General features: G+C 47.3%; 1 protein-coding gene across 1 annotated transcript in view; it reads left to right on the top strand.

Annotated features, from left to right (window-relative positions):
* ATF6 (activating transcription factor 6) overlaps positions 1-19,053 on the top strand; it is a 208,921-nt gene extending 189,868 nt beyond the window's left edge. Inside the window, exon 17 of the mRNA XM_045983346.1 lies at positions 14,106-19,053. Coding sequence (XP_045839302.1) covers positions 14,106-14,314 — 209 coding nt within the window. The 3' untranslated portion in view covers positions 14,315-19,053. The remainder of the gene's footprint in view (positions 1-14,105) is intronic.
* Positions 19,054-20,140: the final 1,087 nt, after the last annotated feature.

Genomic DNA, 20,140 nt, shown 5'->3' on the forward strand with positions numbered 1-20,140 from the left:
TGTTTGGGAAATTCTCTCTCCTTCAATTCTGATACCCTGCTGGCTCGAGTATTCTTGGTTTTAAGTTTTTCCTCTTTAGTGCTTTAAATATATCCCGCCACTACCTTCGGGCCTATAGAGTTTTTGCTGAAAAATCAGCTGGTAGTTAGGGTGTTTTCCTTGTATCTATTTTTCCCTTGCTGCCTGTAAGACTTTCTCTTTAACTTCTGCCATTTTATCATGCTAAGTCTTAGTGTGGATCTGTGGTTCCTCTTGTTCTGGACTTGCTCTGCTGCCTGGGCCTGGCTATATGTTTCCTTACCCAAGTTAGGGGAGTTTTCAGCCATTATTTCGTCAGCCCCTAGCTCTGTCTCTGGTGGGACTCCTTTGAGAGGAGTGTTCATGTGCTTGTTGTTGTCCTAGCAGTCCCTTAAACTGTTCTTAAGGTTTTTTGTTGTTATTCTGGCTGGGTGGTTTCTGCTGTTCTGTCTTCCAGATCACCGTTACATTCTTCTGTCTCATTTAATCTGCTATTTATTCCCTCTCCTGTGTTTCATTTCAGTTACTGTGTTCTTCAGCTGCGATGGGTTTTGTCTTATATTTTCTAACTCTTTGTTAAAGTTCTCACTGTGTTCCTCCGTTCTTCTTCCAAGTTTGGTGAACATCTTTACAACCATTACTTTGCATTCTTTGTCAGGTAAGTTACTTACTCCCTGTTTTTGGTAGTGTTTTCTTCCTGACATCTTATCTTGTCTTTTCATTTGGAACATATTCCTCTGTCTCCTCATTTTGCTTGACTTCGTGTTTGTTTCTGTGCATAAGGCAGATCAGCTGCCTCTCCTGGCCTTAAAGGAATGGCCTTATGTGGGAGTGTGTCATGTGTAGTATGCCTGGCTGCTTGGGCAGACCAGCTAAAGCTGGAGCAGCTATGGGCCAGGCTGTCCTGGAACACTCCACGCTGGGATCATCTTGGTGGGATGACCAGATCTTTAGTGGGCGCATGAGCCAGGGAGTCCCAGAGCGCTCTGTGCTGAGGCCACCCTTGTAGGACATGCAGAGCTTGCATGAGCTCAGGCCTGCGGGAGGGGGACCATTGGCCCTCCTGAGTTGGGGTCACTTTGGCAAATGCCTGGAGCTGAAGTGAGCATGGGTGGGGGGTCTCAGGGTGCTCTATTCCGGGGCCATTCTTGGCAGAGCAGCTAGATCAGGTAAGACCAGGTGTCCCTGGGGGTGCCATACTGGAGTCACCCTGGGGGGGATGGACAGCTGGAGCTGGTGTGGTCCCGGGGCATACTAGGGTAACCCTAGCAGGTTGGCTAGAGCCCCTGACTCAGGTTCGCACCTGAGCTATTACAATTTGATTTGGGGGGAGGGGACATAAACCGTGGTACTGGTTGGCGCCTCCAACCCGAGAGAGAGTTCAGCGGTTTGCTACCCTTTGGGCAGATGCTGTAGGGTTAGTAAGTGGATTTCTTTCACTTACAGTCTAGTTGCCCTTTAAACTGCTCTTTTTTCACTGTGCCCCATGGTGGCCAAGTGTGTGGTATCATTTCAGCGATATCCCTTCCTGCTGCAGGTCGCCACGCCAGGGGTGGGGTTCCCATCATGACCATGCCTCCCTCTGCCGCCATTCTCTGCGTGCTCCCTCTGTGGTTTACTGCGCAGCAGCTGTCCAGTCGGCCCTCGGAGCGTCCTGGGGACGAACTGCTGTGTGTGTGGATGCGGGTGCTGTGTCCATGGGCGGAGCTTGCGTTCGGGGTCTTCCTATGCCGCGGTCTTGGACTGCCAATATTTTAAATGTTTTAAATACTTTAAGTTCTGCTTTTGCAACAGTCCAGTAATCTGGGTAAAGGGAAAAAAAACCATTTTCTTCTGTAATTCCTCACAGTTTACAGCAATGTGTGAATGTTGGCTGACATTTTCCTTTAGAAAATGCTCCCCAGGTTTAACTGGGTACAGAAACTGGGATCTAATGTTTTTAAGAATCTCTAACAGTGCCTGGCCTGTGATCAGTGCTCAAATACTGGGAAGGAAGGAAAGTTGGTTACAAATTGAGTTTGGGTCTCAGAGGTATGCTCAGTGATCGGATAAAGCCACAAAACTTCCCTTTTCTCTTCATGCTCATCCTTAACATACATGTTCCCATCATTCTTTCCCCAAGAGTGATACCGTTTGGTCCCAGGATGCCATCTGTCTTTTGTCTCCAAACAACTCCCCACGTTGCAGTTCTAGCCGTTTTCTCCTGCCAGTCCTCACCCCATTTCTTCCCACTTGCTGCTCTTCTCCACTGAATGTCTTCCTAAAACCTCAGATGTGCACATGACCCTTCCCGTGATGGCTGCACGGCTCGCCCCTCCCTTCCTGAGGTCTTTACTCTGAGATCACCCTCTAGGAGAGGCGCCCCGGGCACTGTTGTCAGAAACTGCACGCCCCTCCCCCACAACCCCCTAACCACCCTCTGTGCATTGTTCTCCTCCACAGCACTTCTCCACTTTCTGTGTATTTTCTGTCTCTCCCTGCCCTCTCATTTTACAAGAATTAAGCTCTACGAGGACAGGAATTTCTTTCCGTGTTTCATTTACTACTTGATCCTCAGTACCTGGCACGTGGTAAAAATTCAGTAAATGTTTGTTGAATTCGTGACTCTGTAATGTTGAGGCATTATATATAATAATGCTTGTATTGTATTGGAGTGAACGGGCGCCTGGGTGGCTCGGTTGGGCGGCCTTCAGCTCGGGTCATGATTCTAGGGTCCTAGGATCGAGCCCCATGAGCATCAGGCTCCCTGCTCAGCAGAGAGCCGGCTTCTCTCTCCCCCTGCTTGCCACTCTGCTTACTTGTGCTCTCTGTCAAAGAAATAAAAAAAAAAAAAACTCAAAAAAAAAAAAAAAAGAAGAAAAAGAAGAGGGAATGAAGAAGCCAGGTGCTCACACCCATGTGGGCTATCACTGAGTGCAGCAGCGAGAAATGCAGACTAATACTGGCGGGTCCCGGTGCTGCCCCAGACACCACGAGGGTTTTTGCCACAGGTGATGTGATTTTCTGAAATGCACAGTTCTTGAGTTCATAAAGAGACAGTATTCCCAGCATAGTGGAATAGTTGTAAGAATGTGTTCCAAAGCCACACTGCCTAGTAAAACCTATGTAAAAGTAATTTAAATGTAAAACAGTGAGGTTCTATCTTGATCAATAATCATCAGGGTTTTCGTTTTGTTTTAACCTACGTGAGTAGGAGCTGTGGGACTGTCTCTGGGCATTGCAGATTGTCTGGCATCCCAGCCCCTGCCCTGTAAATCTGGTAGTTCCCTTCATCATCGCCATGCCACGTGCCCTGTCAGGGTTAATGACTTCTGTATACATAATTCTAGGCCCTCACACTTTTTGTGAAATTACTGAAGATCTAATAATTGGATAAACTTTTTCATCTGACTCCCAGTTGCTCAGTGTCCATAACACCTGAATAATATTTAACAGATTCTGGTATGTCTCCCAGTGAAATATGTGATATTCCTCCCTCCCTGCTTGTCTCCCTGCTTTTGGACACTCCCAACCCCACATCCCCGTCAGAGACACTCTGCTTTTAATTTTTCTGGCAAAGGGCAGACATGGTGGTTGCGAGGAACTCCCCGTGGTTGCCCGCGTTCCTTGTGTCTCCAGAAAGACTCAAGTCGGGGGCACAGCTGCGTCGGCATGTGCAGCGAGAGCGCGTGCTCTTCTGGCCGAGGGGGGAGAGGCTCTGGCCGCACCACTCACCCCCTGCCCCCCATTCAGAAGTGCGGGACATGGCTTCAAGGAGCCAAAACTCTGTTCTGTAAGTATTTTGACATCGTTCCGTAAAGCAGGACATTTACATACTAGTTATAAAGAAAAAAGTCAATACTGGAGCTCTCCTTTCAAGTGGGACTTGAAATGGGCCTTAAAGGATTGAGAGAATTTGACCGAATAGAGAATGTGGGTGAAGAAGAGCCGAAGGGGCTGCTTTTCCCAGTAGAGGAAAAAGTACCCACAGAGCCAGCGCACAGTGCATTGAGATGGACTCAGTCCTGCAAAAGCAGGACTGAGGTTGAGAACCGGAGGAAGGATGGACTAGGGTTAGTGGAGCAGCTTCTGGCTGTTCTGGAAAGCCTCCGTCCACTGTGACGCTGCACCACTTCGTTCACTGTATTCGCACCTTCCTTTCCCTTCCACTACTAGGTCTCCCCGCTCAGGCTGCTTCCCTTTTTTTTTTTTTTTTTTGCTTTTGTTTTGGTTGAAGATATCTCTTGTGATCTGTGAATTGGTGGATTTTTATCTCTTTTCCATGCCTCCCCCTACACACACACACCCCCCCTGTACACCGGCGGATCCAGGCACAGATACCAACAGCCCATCACTGCCTGTCCGCAGCCTAGCTGACCCAGAGCAAACTACCTCTTGTTAGGTTAGCGTCTGATTCCCAGTAGAAGTGTTTTATCCTGTATGCTTCTCTGCAAAGCATTGAAATCGAGTGACTTTTTAAGATTAAAGTCTCTTGTAAGTTTTTGGATCTTTACTTCTGTTTCTGGTCAAGGTTCTGGCATGTGTGTTAGTCACCTCCCAGCCAGCAGTCTCTTGGCAGGCCATTCTGAGTTAGTGTGCGTTTACAGGCTGTTCAAAATTCCACACTGCCCGGAGTTTTTCCACCTCCAGTGTCCAGGCGCCTTTTCTGCTTCCTCAGAAATCAGTTTCGTGTTCATATCCGAAGCCCTTTATTTCTTTTCCTTTTTTACATGCCTGATTCATTTTGAATTTGAAGTATTCCTTTTTTACACCTTTTTCCTGACTCCGATCAGTGTTCCATCTCGTTTTGCTTACTTCAGGAGGCTCAGAACAGAAGATTCCTTGTGTCTCTCATGCAGTACCCACAGCTTCACTGATAGAAGAGGGAGAGTGAGCTTTTACATGTCACTCCGTGCCGTTCCTTTTGGGCTGATTTTCCGCAGTCAATGTCTGTCTTCACTAAGTACCCCAAAACAGCTTAGCAAGCCTGTCACATAACTTGGCTCTCACAAGCCCCTGGGGGGATGTTCGCCCTCCCCAACCACCCCCCCCCCCCAGCAGAGTCCCTGCGCCTTGATGCTTTTTGGACGAGGGCGCTGCGCATCCTCAGTGGAGACCTGGCCCGCGCTTCGAGCGAGCATCTGCCTTCCTTGTTCCCCTCCAGAGGCCTGTCCTCACCTGCCTCCCAGGGCCAGCAGAGCCTTCAGGTTCTCTCTCTCCAGTAGAACCTGCTCTCGTGTTCTTTATGCACAGGAGGCGCAGATGATGGGCAGTGGTTAAAATGCTCCCCACAGGAGGTCACTTCCTACCCAAAGTACCCAACTTGTGCAGAAGGGGCTTCCTGAATTCAGCTGAGGGCATTCTCATCTTCTGTGGCAGTCTTGTCATCTTGCTGCTTGCACGTGAGGTTGCTGCCTTCAGAAGGCAGTGAAGAACAGACCCCAGTTTTGTGGCTGCCTAGATGATGCCTCATCTGAGTCTCGTCATTGGGCATAAGATAACAGCACCATTCCAGGGCGCCTGGGTGGCTCAGTCGGTTAAGCGCGTGCCTTCAGCTCAGGTCATGATCTTGGGGTCCTGGGATCGATCACGACTGTCCCTCCCCCGCCCCCACTCATAGGCGCACGTGTGCACGCTCTCTCGCTCGCTCTCACAGGCACATGAGCTTAATGAGGTTTGCAGGTGGTTTGGGCTATATGAGGGCACCTAGTCTTGATTTTAAATTGTCATGTGGATTCCAAGTTAATCCAGAAAAGCAGTAAAAGTTAGTACTGTGTATTGCATGTCTCTAACACACGTGTTTTCCATTATCTGGTCATGTATGCCCTTGTGTGCATGTGTGCATTCCTGCACTCACACACACAAACTTTTTCACTTTTCTACAGCAGGGAGTGATTCTGGTTCCAAAAGCAAATGATTGGTGTGACACCTAGGAAGCTGAGCCTGGCACACATTCTAAATGAAGCGGCTCCAAATCCATGAGCGCGCCGTCTCTCTTCCAGAGGGCTGCAGCGGCCTGTAGCTGGGAAAGCAAACACTCTGATAGGAAATACCGGCCAGCTTACAGGGTTCAGATGCAGTGCTCTAAGGATGGGCAAATGACTTGCACAAGGTGGTAATGTAGGAAGGTCCTGAGCTCCCCTCCCACAGCCACACCAAGCCTACAGCTGCATAAGGGCATTTCCCTCTGAAAACTAAATGAATTGCTTCTCCACCACGATGGGTAGAAAGACCCCCAGACGGGTAAGAGAGGTAGATACATAGTCTTACCCAAAAACCCCATCCCCGGCACAGTGAGAGACAACAGGGGAGGGTCTCACCAGCCTGGTGCTTCTCCAGAGGACCAAGAGGTTGGTGCCCCGCATCAGGCATCCCAACCCATGGGATCTGCGCTGAAGAAACAAGCCCCCAAAACATCTGGCTTAAAAAATGAATGGGGCTGATGTCCGGGAGACCCAAAGTGCTGCAGAATTTAAAGGACTCACTTTACAGTCTCACTCACCCCAAGACCCAGGGGGAAAACAGCTGTTTGAAAATGCTTGGACCAGCCAGAAGGAAATTCATTTGCTGATCAAAAAGCTGGAGGGGCAGGGGACAGCTGAGACTCTCCTCAGAAGAGAGGCCCTGGTGATGCCAGTTTTGCCCCCTCCCAGCACACAGGCAGGTGAACTCGGATGCAGCAATCTCCCCCCTGCCTTGCTGAAGCCAGAGAATGCGGGCAGCTGCAGCGCTGTCCTGCACCCAGGCCAGGGCAGGTGAGCACCACGCCAGCCAGCCAGCCAGCCAGCCAGCCGAGGTCAGCAGCCTTCTCCCGCTCCCCGCCTCAGGCTGCTGCATTTACAGGGGCATGGCGCTCTCCCGCTCCAGTCCTGAAGCCCACAGACATGCTCGTTTTCCTGCTGCCTGTCCGCAGCCTGCGAGTATGCCCTGCCCCCCTGCCCTCTCCCCTGCCTAGTTAAAGCCAGCTGGTGTACTCGGTCTATGCAGGGGAGGCCCCCTTGATTGCCTGGCTCTAGTGGCCAAGGGGACTGGCATCTCTGAGCTCCGTGGGAAGGTACAGTTGGGAATCCAGGTCCTGGCAGGCCACCACTCCTACAGCCCCGCACGGACAGAGACTGAAACACAGCCTCGGTCTTCTGAGGAAAAGACCTGCTATCCTGGAGCTTCAGCCTGAGGGACAGGCTTCAGGTTTCCCACACATCGAGAGGCTAATGAGGCGCTCCCAAGGAATGTAGCCAGGATATACCTCCTTGCACAGCCCCTTGGCCTCACTACAGCTCTGTGAGACCTGCCAGAAAGGAGCTTACACATTCCTCTGGAGCCCCAGTTACTGCAGCTGCTGCCCGGCCAGTACGTCCGGACTCCTGGTCTGGAGGCCGACAGCGATCACACTCAGAGCCCACAGGACTCTATCTACTTGCATATTTTAAAAGCTGTTGGCCTGAGGGATTTTTGCTTTCAACTGCCTGAAACTAGGTGCTAAGTGAGATTCCTCCCCCTGGAACACTGACAGGCCTTGGCACACTCTAAACAACATGTGCGTCTCAAGAATTAGCAGGTGCTTTAGAGTATCACAAAGTTCAAGAGACAATCAGGAGCCAGGCAAGGCTGAGCGATTCATGAGGTTCATCACGCACACAGGCCTCTCCTTCATGTCTGAGAGAGGTACCTGCTCCGCCTGATACATAGAAACATAGAACCAAGTAAAACGAAGGAACAAAGAAATCTTCCAGATGAAAGAAAAAGACTTCAATGATAGAGATAAGTAATCTTTTGATAAAGAATTTAAAATAATGGTCAGTAAAGATGACTCCCAAACTCAGAGGCAGAATGGATGAACAGAGAACTTCAACAAAGAGAAAGGAAATATAAGAAAGTACCAAAGAGAAATCCACAGACCTAAAGAACAAAATAACTAAAAAATACACGACAGGGTTCAACAGCGGGCTGAGTAAAACATTAAAATAAGGAGCTGGAAGACAAAGCCATGGAATTTACCCAGACACAGCAGCCAAAAGAAAAAAGAATTTTTAAAAATAAAAATAACTTTAAGGGACCAAAAGGACATCAAGGAGAATTACATTCACTTTATAGGGTTCCCAGAAGAAAGAGAAGGGCAGAAAACTCCCTTTGTGGAGGGAAACAGACATCCAGATCCAGGAATCCCAGAGAGTTCCAAAAGAGATGAACCCGAAGCATTCCACACTAAGACACATTATAATTAAAATGTCAGAAGTTAAAGATCGACCATTCAAAGTAGCAAGGGAAAGATAAATTGTCATGTACAAGGGTAACCCCATAAGGCTATCAGATTTTTCAGTGGGAACTCTGCAGACCAGAAGTGAGTGGCAAGACATAGTCAAAGTGCTGAAAGGAAAGAACTTCCAACCAAGAATACTCATCTAGCAAGGTTATTGTTCAGAACTGAAGGAGAGCTAAAGCAGTTCATCTCTACTAACCCAGCCTTCCAAGAAATGTTAAAGGGACTTCTTTACACTGAAAAGAAATGTCAGTTGTTAATAACAAGAAAACCTATGACAGTAAGAATCTCGCCAGAAAAGCTAAGTCTATAGTAAAAATAGTGGATTCACTTACAAAGCTAGTATGAAGCTAATAAAATCAACTGAAATTACAGTAGTTAAGGAACACATAAAAAGATGTAAAATGTGACATCTGAGACAGAATATGGGGAGGAGGGGTTAAAAGTGGAGAATTTTGGAAAATGTTCAAGTTGACTGTTACATACTTAAGATATTAGGACTGTTAGATACTTAGGATAATGTATGTGAGCCTCATGGTAACCACAAAACAAAAACTTAAATACACAAAAGAAAATGAGAAAGGAACCTAAGCTTAATACTAAAGAAAGTCATCAGACCACAGGGAGGTAAGAAAAAGAAACAAAAAGAGAAACTACAAAAACAGCCAGAAAACAGGTGACAAAATGGCAGTAAGTACATACCTATCAATAGTCACTTTAATATAAACAGACTATAAATTCTTTAATTTAGATGTATTTAAATAGATTTTAATAAATTTAAATAGATGTAAATTCTTTACATCTATAAAGATGTAGAGTGGCTGAAGACGAATAAAAGGCAAAGAAGGGAACTACATAATGATAACGGGAATCAATCTATCAAGGAGATATAAATTTATAAACATCTATGCACACAATGTAGGTGCACCAGATATATAAAGAGAGAAATTGACAGCAGTACTTAACGTTGATGGATAGATCATCTAGAGAGAAAATCGATAAAGAATCATCAGCCTTAAATTACGCATTAGACTGGATGGACTTAATAGACATAGGACATTACATCCAAAAGCAGAATAAACATTCTTCTCTAGTACCTCTGGAACATTCTCCAGGATAGATCACATATTAGGCCACAGAACATGTCTCAGTAAATTCAAGAAGGTTGAAGTCCTTTCAACCTTCTTTTCTGACTGCAACAGTATGAAATTAGAAATCAGTTACAAGAAGAAAACTAGAAAAACTTCAAATATGTGGAGATTAAATAACACATTACTGAATCATAGAAGAAGTCAAAGATGAAATTTAAAAATACCAAGTAACAAATGAAAACAAATGTAAAATCTATGAGATGGGCAAAAGAGGGAAGTTCATAATGATACAGGTTTATTTCAAGAAACATCTCAAACAATTTACACCTAAAGAAACTAGAAAAAAGAACAAAGCACAATGTTAGTAGAAGGAAGGAAATAAGGATCAGAGCAGAAATAATGAAATAGAGACTAAAAAGATAATGGGAAAGATAAGTGAAACTAAGAGCCAGATCTTTGAAAAGATAAACAAAATAGACAAACCTTTAGTTAGACTCACCAAGAAAAGAGAGGGCTCAAATAAATAATTTCAGAAATGAGAGTTGATACAAAGGATCATAAGAAAATACTATGAAAAATTATATGCCAACAAATTGAACAACCTAGAAGAAATGGATAAATTTATAGAAACACGATTTTCCAAGACTGAACTACAAAGAAATAGAAAATCTGAGTAGAGCAATTATGAAGATTGAATCACTAATCAAAAACCTCCAAACAACAAAAGGATCTAGGGGCAGATGGTTTCACTAGTGAATTCTATCAAACATTTAAAGATTTAATATCCATCTTTCTCAAATTCTTCCAAAAAATTGAAGAGGAGGGAATGCTTTCAGACTCATTTTACATGATCAGCATTACTCAGATACCCAAACCAGACAAAGACACCACAAGAAAATTGTAAGACAATATCCCTGATAAACATAGATGTAAAAATCCTCAACAAAATATGAGCAAATCAAATGCAATATAGTAAAATGATCATACACCACAATCAAGTGGGATTCATTGCAGGGATGGTTCAACAACCACAAATTAATCAATATGATACACCACATTAACAAAAGGAAAGATAAAAATCATATGATCATCTCAAAAGATGCAGTAAAAGCATTGGACAAAATCAAACATCCACTTATAAAAAACTCTAAACAAAGTAGATATAGAAAGAGCATATCTCCCTGGGTGTTACACATAAGTGATGAATCACTAAATTCTCCTGAATCAGTATTACACTGTATGTTAACTAATTAGAGTTTAAATACAAATTTGAAAAGAAAGGGCGGGTTGAGTGACTCTTGATTTTGCCTTGGGTCATGATCTCAGGGTTGTGGGATGGAGCACCTGGTCAGGTCCTGCACTCAGCATGGAGTCGGCTTGGGATTCTCTCTCTCCCTCTCCCGTTACCTTTTCCGCTCACTCATGAGCTTTCTCTCTAAAATAAATATTTTTTTAATTTAAAAAAAAAGCATACCTCAACATAATAAAGGCCGTATATGACAAACCCACAGCTGACATCAATCATACTCAATGGCAAAGAGCCGAAAGCTTTTCCTCTAAGACCAGGAACAGGACAAGGATGCCCACTCTTACACTTCTATCCAACATAGTATTGGAAGTTGTATCCACAGCAATTAGGCAAGAAATGAAAGGCCTACAAATTGGAAAGAAAGAACTATCACTATTTCCAGATGACATAATACTACAAAATAAAAACCCTGAAGACTCCACAAAAAAAGGATTAGTAGTGATGAATTCAGTGAAGTTATAGGATACAAGATCAATATACAAAAATCTGTTGTTTCTGTATATGAATAATGAACTGTCAGAGAAGTTCAGAAAATAATCCCAATTACAGTTATGTTAATAACAATAAAACACCTCAGAATAAATTTAACCAGGGAGGTGAAAGACCTATATACTGAAAACTATAAGCTATTAATAAAGAAATTAAAGAAGATATAGGTAAGTGGAAAGATGTTTCATGCTCATGGATTGGAAGAATTCATACTGTTAAATATCCATACTAACCAAAGCATCCTACAGATTTACTGCCATTCCTGTCGAAATACCAATAGCATTTTTCACAGAACTAGAACAAGTACTTGCAGAATTTATGTGGAACCACAGAAGACCCTGACTACTCAAAGCAATGTTGAGAAAGACCAAAGCCAGAGGTATCACGCTCCCTGATTTCAAACTAGAGCACAAAGCTATAGTAATCAAAACAGTATCTCATTAGTGCAAAGAACACAAAGATCAGTGGAATAGAATCGAGAGCCCATATATAAACCTTCATGTATATGTTTAATTTTTAAAAAACATATAATGTATTATTTGCTTCAGGGGTACAGGTCTGTGAATCATCAGTCTCACACAACTCGCAGCATTCACCATAGCACATACCCTCCCCAACCACCCTATCCGTCCAGCCTCCCTCCCCTCCAGCAGCCTTCAGTTTGTTTCATGAGATGAAGAGTGGAGACAACCTTCCTGTCCCCTGAGGGATGCCTGGATAAAGATGTGGCACGCATGTGTGTGATATATGTACATACAATGGAAGCGTATCTGGCCATAAAGAAGAACGTTTTGCAACATGGATGGACCTAACGGATGTTACGCTAATTTAAATAAGCAGACTTTGACGAAGGCATATACCACGTGACTTCACTTGTATGTGGAATCTAAAGAATAAAACCTAATAAATCTAAAAAATAAAACCCAGACTCATAGAGAACAGATTGCCCCTTGCCAGAGGGGGAAGTGGGTTGGAGTAGGGAGCAAAATGGTAAAGAGATCAAGAAGTACACAAACTTACAGAGTCGTAAAATAAGTTGGGTCCTGTGGATTTAATACACAGCATGGAATACAGGCGGTAATTTTGTATTAACTTTGTGTAGTGACACATGGTACCTGGACTTAGTGTGGCAATCATTTTGCAACGTATATAAATGTGGAATCACCAAGGTGTACTCCTGAAACTAAAATGCTGTATTTCATACCAGTTATACCTCAGTTTTTTAAAAAGCTGAAGCAGATGACTTAATTTTCATTGCATATTGATAGGACCTATAAAACCAAAGTGTCCACAATGACTGTCTTAAAGAACAGGAGGCTTAGTGCACAGGGGCAGCTGGCTGTTCCTCCTCTCTAGTAAGGCTGGGAAAGAAGGAGATTAGCTTTAACGGTAATAGAAGAGATTTATAAGACTTGTAATGAGAAATTAATCACCAACCAAGACTATTTTAAAAATAAAAGCAGAAATGAAGGACTGATGTCTTCCATTGGCTTTAACACAGACTATAACATCTGCTTGAACTTAAAATTTGTAGGTTATAGGATCCAGTAGTTTTCAACTTTGGGGAAGTCATAGACCCCTTTGAGAATCTGACGGGGCTCCTCTCCAGGAAAACGAACACACAAATAAAACTTCGCGTGCAGTTTCAGGAACTTACAGACTCCCTGAAGTCTGTTCATTGGACCCTAATTTAAGACCCCCTGGATCAGAGGATTTCCCTAAGTCCTAAACTGTGACATAGTCCGTGGCTTAATTTTCCCAGACATAACAGTGGAATCTGAAGATCAAATGTCAAACTTTGGATTTTCTTCCTCTAGATTTCTAACACTTGGCGTGTACCGTGTTGAAGTAAAAACAAAAAAAATATTAATTCTGCTTCTAAGTTCAGTTCTTGGTCCTAGAGAAGCCAGATGTTGAATTTTAAAAGCCACTGGCTGGCTGTAGGTCATCTTCATAAACACACAGTAAGACTAGGACTTCGCCCGGTCCCCACTCCCATTTCCGGACTCCTGGGGGACATGCAAACAGATGCCAGCATTATTAAACACTCACCCACCTTCTGTTGCCCTGCTGTGAATGTCCGGCTGGGCTTGGCGAGACCATCTACTTACGGTCTCTCCTCAGTCTTATGCCCAAGTTTCATTGACTACAAGTTGGAAAACGGCTACCCAGAATTACAAATCAGGAAGTAATTTGGCCCTCTCCCTAAAACAGAGTGTTCATCCTCTGAGGAAGAACATATGTATGTGAAACGTGTGATGAGATCCCCCAGGCGTGGTGCGTGAGTGCAACGCTGTGTGGTTTTCCTGCTTCCTCTGCAACCGGCCTCTAGTTCACCTGCGAGTCCTGCGGCACTCTAGTCCCAAATTGGGAACGTCCTTGTCTCTCGCACTGAGAATCAAGAACTCTGGAATCACACACTATCCTGTGGGCAAGAGCATCATTGCCGCGTCTGTACCCGTTGTCGGTCTTCGCTGTACTTCACGCTGCTAAGGCCAAGCCTTAAATTTGTAGCCGGGAGTGTCGTACTGAAATTAGAAACATTGCTGATGAGTGGGACGCAGTGATCTCAGCCAGAGTGTCCTGACCGTGCACACGGTAGCTGGTTCTTCTGACAAGTGTTCCTTCCCATTGTTGAATGGGAGGGGGGCGCTTAAGTGTCTCCACTCCGTCCTCTGCTGAAACCTCCATGGCGTCTGTGGGCGGATGCTCTGGGTGGACTCCGCCACGGCTCCAAGACCCTCCCAGTTTAGGAGCTGGAATCTAGGAGGACAGGCCATCCCAGCACCTAGCCCAGCTGTCGCTCTGCTCAGTGACTGACGGAGTCCCACTATCCCTTGAAAGCCTGTTGGCAGTTCACACCCATAAAGCTTATTTAGGTTCTCTCTGGGGTGGAAGCTTACGGCAGAATCATACATGCCGGTGACTGTTTATTCCTTGTGTGTCTCCCTCCCCACAGAGAACGTCATCAATGGGCAGGACTACGAAGTGATGATGCAAATTGACTGTCAGGTCATGGACACCCGGATCCTCCACATCAAGAGCTCGTCGGTTCCCCCTTATCTCCGAGATCAGCAGAGGAATCAAACCAGCACGTTCTTCGGCTCCCCGCCAGCAGCCCCGGAGGCAGGCCACGTTGTCAGCACCATTCCGGAGTCACTACAGTAGCCTCTGAGGCTGCGCCCGAAAACACGGTGGGACCCTGCCGAGCTGGCGAGCAGAGGAGAGACCTGTTCCTGTCTGCCCTCTTGGTGGCCGGCAGAGAGCTGCCTCGCACTGGGGTTCAAGTGGTAGTGACAGAAGTTGTTTCTCACCATCTGCCCTTCTACTGGAAAGCACTGACATCCGGACACGAGGGAGACGCCTTTCTCCGGCGGCAGACACTGCCTGCGTGCTCCGCTGCTGCCCGGTGTCCATTGTTTCCTGTACCTTTCTCAATTGCTTTTCCTTCTGTACTTCTTTTGCGTTTAAATAGTCATCGTTCAAATAAGATCTTCCCTTCTCTGCCATTTCACTTACTGATAGATTTTTATTTACAGCTGTACAGCACACTGATGTTCCCAGCAATTCGTTTTTATTAATTTAAAACCAATCCATTGTGGATATAGTGCTTATTGGAAATAGATTTCAAAACCAGAACAGCGAAAAATGTCCCCAAAAGAGTCGAGACAATTGAGAACGTTAGTAAAAGGGAAAAAAAAAAAATCCCCATTGGGTAAAGTTGGACTTGGCCAGGGAATAGTGGCTCCCACCTGACCCGGTGTGTACAGAACCACGCTGGGCGCCCGTGGAGGGCCGAGGGCAGGGAGCGCGCGCGCTGTGGGAAGGAGCCGGCTCCGTCACGCGCTCAAAACGCTGCAAGTTTTGATGTGCCCAGAGCGGAGGGTGAAAGCCACGGCAGCCTTCATTCCGAGGCCCCTGCAGGTTAGCGTACGTGCTCCTATGTGCTCCTTACTCGTCCAGTGCAGGTCCGCAGGGACCCCGGGACAGACCCTTCAGCTTTGCTGTGAATCCCCACCCGTAACACATTAACACGATGACACCGAATTCGGCTGAGGGACACGCAGGATGCTGCTAAGCAGATGAGTTTTTTCTCCTCAGGAGAATTGACAAGTATTTATTCCTCAAGACTCTGTGGACAGGCTGGCTTAGACTCCTGCTCGGGGAGGGCATCCCACAATACAGCAAGAATTCCCAGTTTCTTGACAAGACAGTGAAGGATCTAACTTTTTTGTCCTCCCATGGTTGAAAAAAAAAAGAGCCCTACGGCATTCTGTCATCTCTCACTGTACCCTGACTACTTTCTTCTCTCTGATGTTCTGCCTTCAGTTTCTATGGTGAGTCTTCCTGTTCTCCTATGAAACTTCGCACTTTCTTGCTAGAACCGGTTCTGCAGACGCGTTTTCTTACCCTAATCTCCTTGCCGGGTTCGGCTCTCGTCCCTTCCAGTCCCCGCTCCGGCCTTCAGTGCTCTGAGCCGGAGGAGGAAAGACCGTCCGTGCGAGTCCTGCGGGGTGCCCCGGCCCTCTTCTGCCCACGCGGGCTGGTCTCTCTCCTGAATAATCCCGAAGAAACCTCTGGACAGCGGTGCCTCTGCCCGAGCTCATCCGATGTGCTCTGAGATCCGTGTGACTTCGTGTGGCCGGCGGGGTGCTCTGCTGCCCGGCTCCCCAGGAATCTGGGGTTCGGCCACATTAACGAGCCTCACTCTGCCCCCGCCCTGCCCCGCATGAGCCTGTGAGAGTCCAGGCCACGTGGCCCCCAGTGCGGCTGTCGGGGCAACGTCCACATGGGAACCCCCTTCCCGGGGCTGTTCCTCCTCTAATGGGCACCAGCCTGTCGGACAAGACCTGCAGGCGGAGGACAGCCTTCCCTCGGGAGTGTCTCCTCCCATCCCGGCTCCTCCCATCCCGGCTCCTCCCCTCCGGCGTGCACACCCCGGAGCAAGCAGCCGTGGCCCCAGCCGGCGGGGAAGGGGGCGTGGTCATTCCCAAGCCGCTGGTCAGTCCGCTGGAGCTGTCCGAGCTGTCAGGGCGGTCGTGGGCACAGCCTTACGGACGCTGCCGGACGCTGCCGCCTCTCCCTGCCGCCTCTCCCGTGCTCCGACTCCAACCGCCCCTGACCGGTCTGACCGACGGCGGCACTCATGTCACATCAGCCCCCCCGGACGCCTCTCCCACGGATGGGGATGTGGGGCTGGCAGCCTAGGAGGCGCGCCCACTTTCTCCCCGTTACCGGTTCTCGGGGGGATCGTTCTGAGATGGGGGAGCAGGCTTCTCCTCAGGGTGAAGTCCCCAGAAGGGAGGGAACAGCCACTGCGAAGCAGTCCTCTGCTTTTGTAACTGCCGTCAAAGCTCACTAATTCCTGGCCCCCCCCCCCCCCCCCCCGCGGTTTTGACGTAGTGTCTGTGCTCGCACCCGGTCGCCTGTTGGGAAAGAGAAGATGGCTCTGCCTGATGAATATATTAAGCTGCTTTTTGAGTTTTAGGATGAAATTGCCTTTTGGGCATTGTAGCCCGGGATATGTATCAGTATCTTAATTTATTTTTTTATTAAGTGGGATTTTGCAAGCTTGTGGGATAATTAGATACACTAGAGGAGTCAAGTCCACCCATGGGGTAGAGGACTCTGTCCCCTTTGTCCCCCCGACCCCTTCTCCCCCAGGCAGTGCTGGCGGGCGCGGCCGGGAGCGCCACGTGCAGAGGCTTCGTGGCAGCGGATGGTTCCTCGTGCTAACTACTGAGTCAGGCGTCGGGGCTCCCCCGCCGGGGCTAGCGCCCCCAGAAGAACAGACGAACGGCTCCATCAGCCTGGTCGTGTGAATAGTCTCTTTCCAAAGCTGGGATTTCTAAAAGAATCATCTTGAATCAAAAGTTTGCCATGATTGTCATCCAGAAGCTTTCCATTACATTACTGGGTGAGGTTTGTCTTTTCACAAGTACAAAATCAAAAACAAGCTGTGACTGTAAAATCTCAGAGCATCTCCGAACTTTTCTCTAAATGCCTACAGGCCCCAGCACCAAGGGGACATGGCTCTGCCTTTTCTTGTGAGCAAGCAGCAGCCACGGAGGTATTTGAAAGCGGCAATGTTATGAGTCATTCTTGAGCACTGAATAAACAGGACTTAGAAACAGACAAGCAACTTGGGATTCAAACTGATTTTTCTATCGTTTTTAAAGAGACATCATCCCAACAAACCGTCCTGGCCTGACTCTTCCACCCCGGGCAGGAGCCCCCGTCGGCACAGCAGTGACCCTGATGAGACAGCCATGGCTGCGGCCTTTGGTGCGATGGAAACCAGACCGCTCTGCAGCTCCTTGTGACATTTGCACTAATTTCTGGCTCCTGCCCTCTCACTCAGCTCAGGTTATAAAACTTGGCAGAAAAAGAGCGCAGGGAAAAATCCATATTTGACTTTGAAACACTGCAAAGTTCCCAAGCAACTTCTACTTTCAGCTACGTAGGAGAAGTCACCCCTTTTGACCGACAAGCCAGAGTCTGACCCCATGTCCCCTGCAGCCTGACCTCAAGGACAATTTCCACCTAGTTAAGCTTGGTCCACGGCACCCACATGGGCCGACGCCGCCTCCAGCAGGAGAGTCCCAGGAACTGAGTCTGAAGAAGCCTTTCATCCCACTGGCTGTTTCGTGCACATTCACCTCTCAAGATCACTTCATGCTGGAATCGACAGATGCTTATCACCACCTCTGCGTCCCCACATTTTTACCAGAATGCTGCTTTTGTCCTTCCTGAGTCCTTCTGATTTACAGAAATTAGGATCTTTGCTGCTAATATGAGCACTAATTATATCACATACCTTAAAAACAAGCATAAAGCCTAAAGAAAGCAAATGTGAGAAATTCTCATTCCAACCCCTAGTCACATCGGGGGCGGGGGGCAACTTCTGTGTCCCCTACCCCTAGAGGTTGTGGTCGATCTTTATTTTCTAGGAAAACAGAGCACTGGACTACCCAGACATGTTGCTTGAGTCCAGGTGGAACTGTGCACATAAAACAAAGGCCGTTTTCTCCCACCTGAAAATAGAACTCAGAGTGTAGCCTGTTGACTTATATTTTTAGTGACTAAGCTTAAAACAAAGTTTATTTTAGATAAGTCTAGAGCTTTGAGCAGCTTGTTCTAATAGTTGTGTTATCTGTCGGATTATGAAAAGACTGACAAAGGCATCGTGATCAGGAAATTTGGTCCTGGGTTTGAATCATGTCGTGGCTAGCCACTGTCAAATAGCGGACACCGGTCTTGACAGAGCGGTTTGCTGACTTGAAGCATTAGAGGTACGCCACATTAAGAGACTTAATTATATTAGTTTGGCGAACCAAGGAGTAAATAAATCGTAGTTTATCATCTGCCAGGGTCAGCAGACAGCACCGCTCGTGACCACTAGTTAAACCAAGAGGCTTGATCTAGGAGGAGGGCAGCCCCAGAGAAAGACCGGCGGGGGGGTGACTTCTTCACAGTCAGGGTCTACCAGCCCGTTCAGCTCACCCTCAGCCCTAACTGCCAGGTCAGTCATCTAGATAAGAGGGAAAAGAACTTTAGATATAAACTCCCAGGTACTACTGGCCTTAAGACACCAGTTTCCTGTTTCTCATCATGTTGCCAAGCGTGGCTGGGCTACGACCCATATGCTTCACCCGCGGAGCCATCAGAGCCAGGGGAGAGCGCGTCCACCGAGCCTTTCACCACGGTTTTCCTTCCAAGGTTGCATCCGCGCTAAGTGAAGAGCAGGTTAAAGACGAGGAGGAACGAGGTTCCATCCTCTCCTGCGGTAGCTGCGTCGGGTGTCGGTGCGTCGAGAAACTGTGACAACAGACTTACGCGGTTGTGAGCAAGTCTTCACAATGCAATACTTGTTCTTTGAGAGTCAAATAAAGAATTTGTAAACTTGCCTTATTTTGTTCTGTATATATATAGAGGGAAAAAGACCCCAAAAGAATCTTGAATGTGAAGAGATGAGTAATGAGAAGGGAAACCTAAAATGGCTTGTGGCCTGTTACTGTTTAGACGAAAACAACAGAACTCTTCTCCACTCTCCCCCCACCCCAGCCGGGTTAAGTAAAAGTTTCCTTTATCGTGTCCAAATATTTCAACTACAATCTTACAAGGAGAAAGGTTTGTCTAAGAACAGCTACTTCATCCTTCTCCGTCAGGAACCTGGGTTCCTCAATCACATCACAGGCGTCTTCCCAGCTTGGAATGACCAATGTCACCGTGCAGGCCGCTCATCCTGCAGACTGCCGGCAGAGTCCGTCCACAGGTGATGAGTGCGGGCACTCCCCGAGCGCCTAGTGTTTGCCTCAGATACCGCTCTAGGCTCACTGGTCCCGCTGTCCTATTCCTGTCCTCGCAACAACCCGGTCCCTACCACTGACTAAGCAGTACCTGGACCCAGGTAATTTCACTCCAGCACGTGGATTCTGGCCACCATCCTGTTCCACCTCCGGAGACCCAGATCCCGTGTAGGTCCGGCCCTGAGGGAGCTCACAGTTGGCCTGTGGAGCCAGATAGTTCTAGAAATACACCAAATGAATAACATCAGGGTTCTCTCAGAGACAAAACTACACGTGTTTCCAAAGACACTGTAACAGACCTCTTTGGAAAAAGACCTCAAGTCCCCTCTTCTGCCAAGAAAGCCAACACTGGAGGAAGGGCTGAGCAGCAGAAAAGAGAAAGTGGGACTGAGCCACGGGCTCGGTCTCTGGGTGCTGGAGCTGCAATGTGTAAATCCCTCTTACGGCCCCAAACCTGCCGTAAAAGCCTGCCGCACACACAGCTTTATGTCAGTGTTGTTCGGGGCGGGGGGGTGGATTGGATGCTTGCCGTGGACTAGTGAGAACAGGTCGCAGACAGTAAAACAGGATGATTCAAAACCCAAGAGGCTGTGAAGCCACAGAGGTGAACCGGGAAATCCGTCTTCCGACTCCCCAAGCAAATCCTATGGGATTGTCCCCTGCCCGCCCCCCAACCCCGTGTGTG

This window comes from Meles meles, chromosome 17 (genome assembly GCF_922984935.1).
Source record: "Meles meles chromosome 17, mMelMel3.1 paternal haplotype, whole genome shotgun sequence".
NCBI classification, from domain to species: Eukaryota; Metazoa; Chordata; class Mammalia; order Carnivora; family Mustelidae; genus Meles; species Meles meles.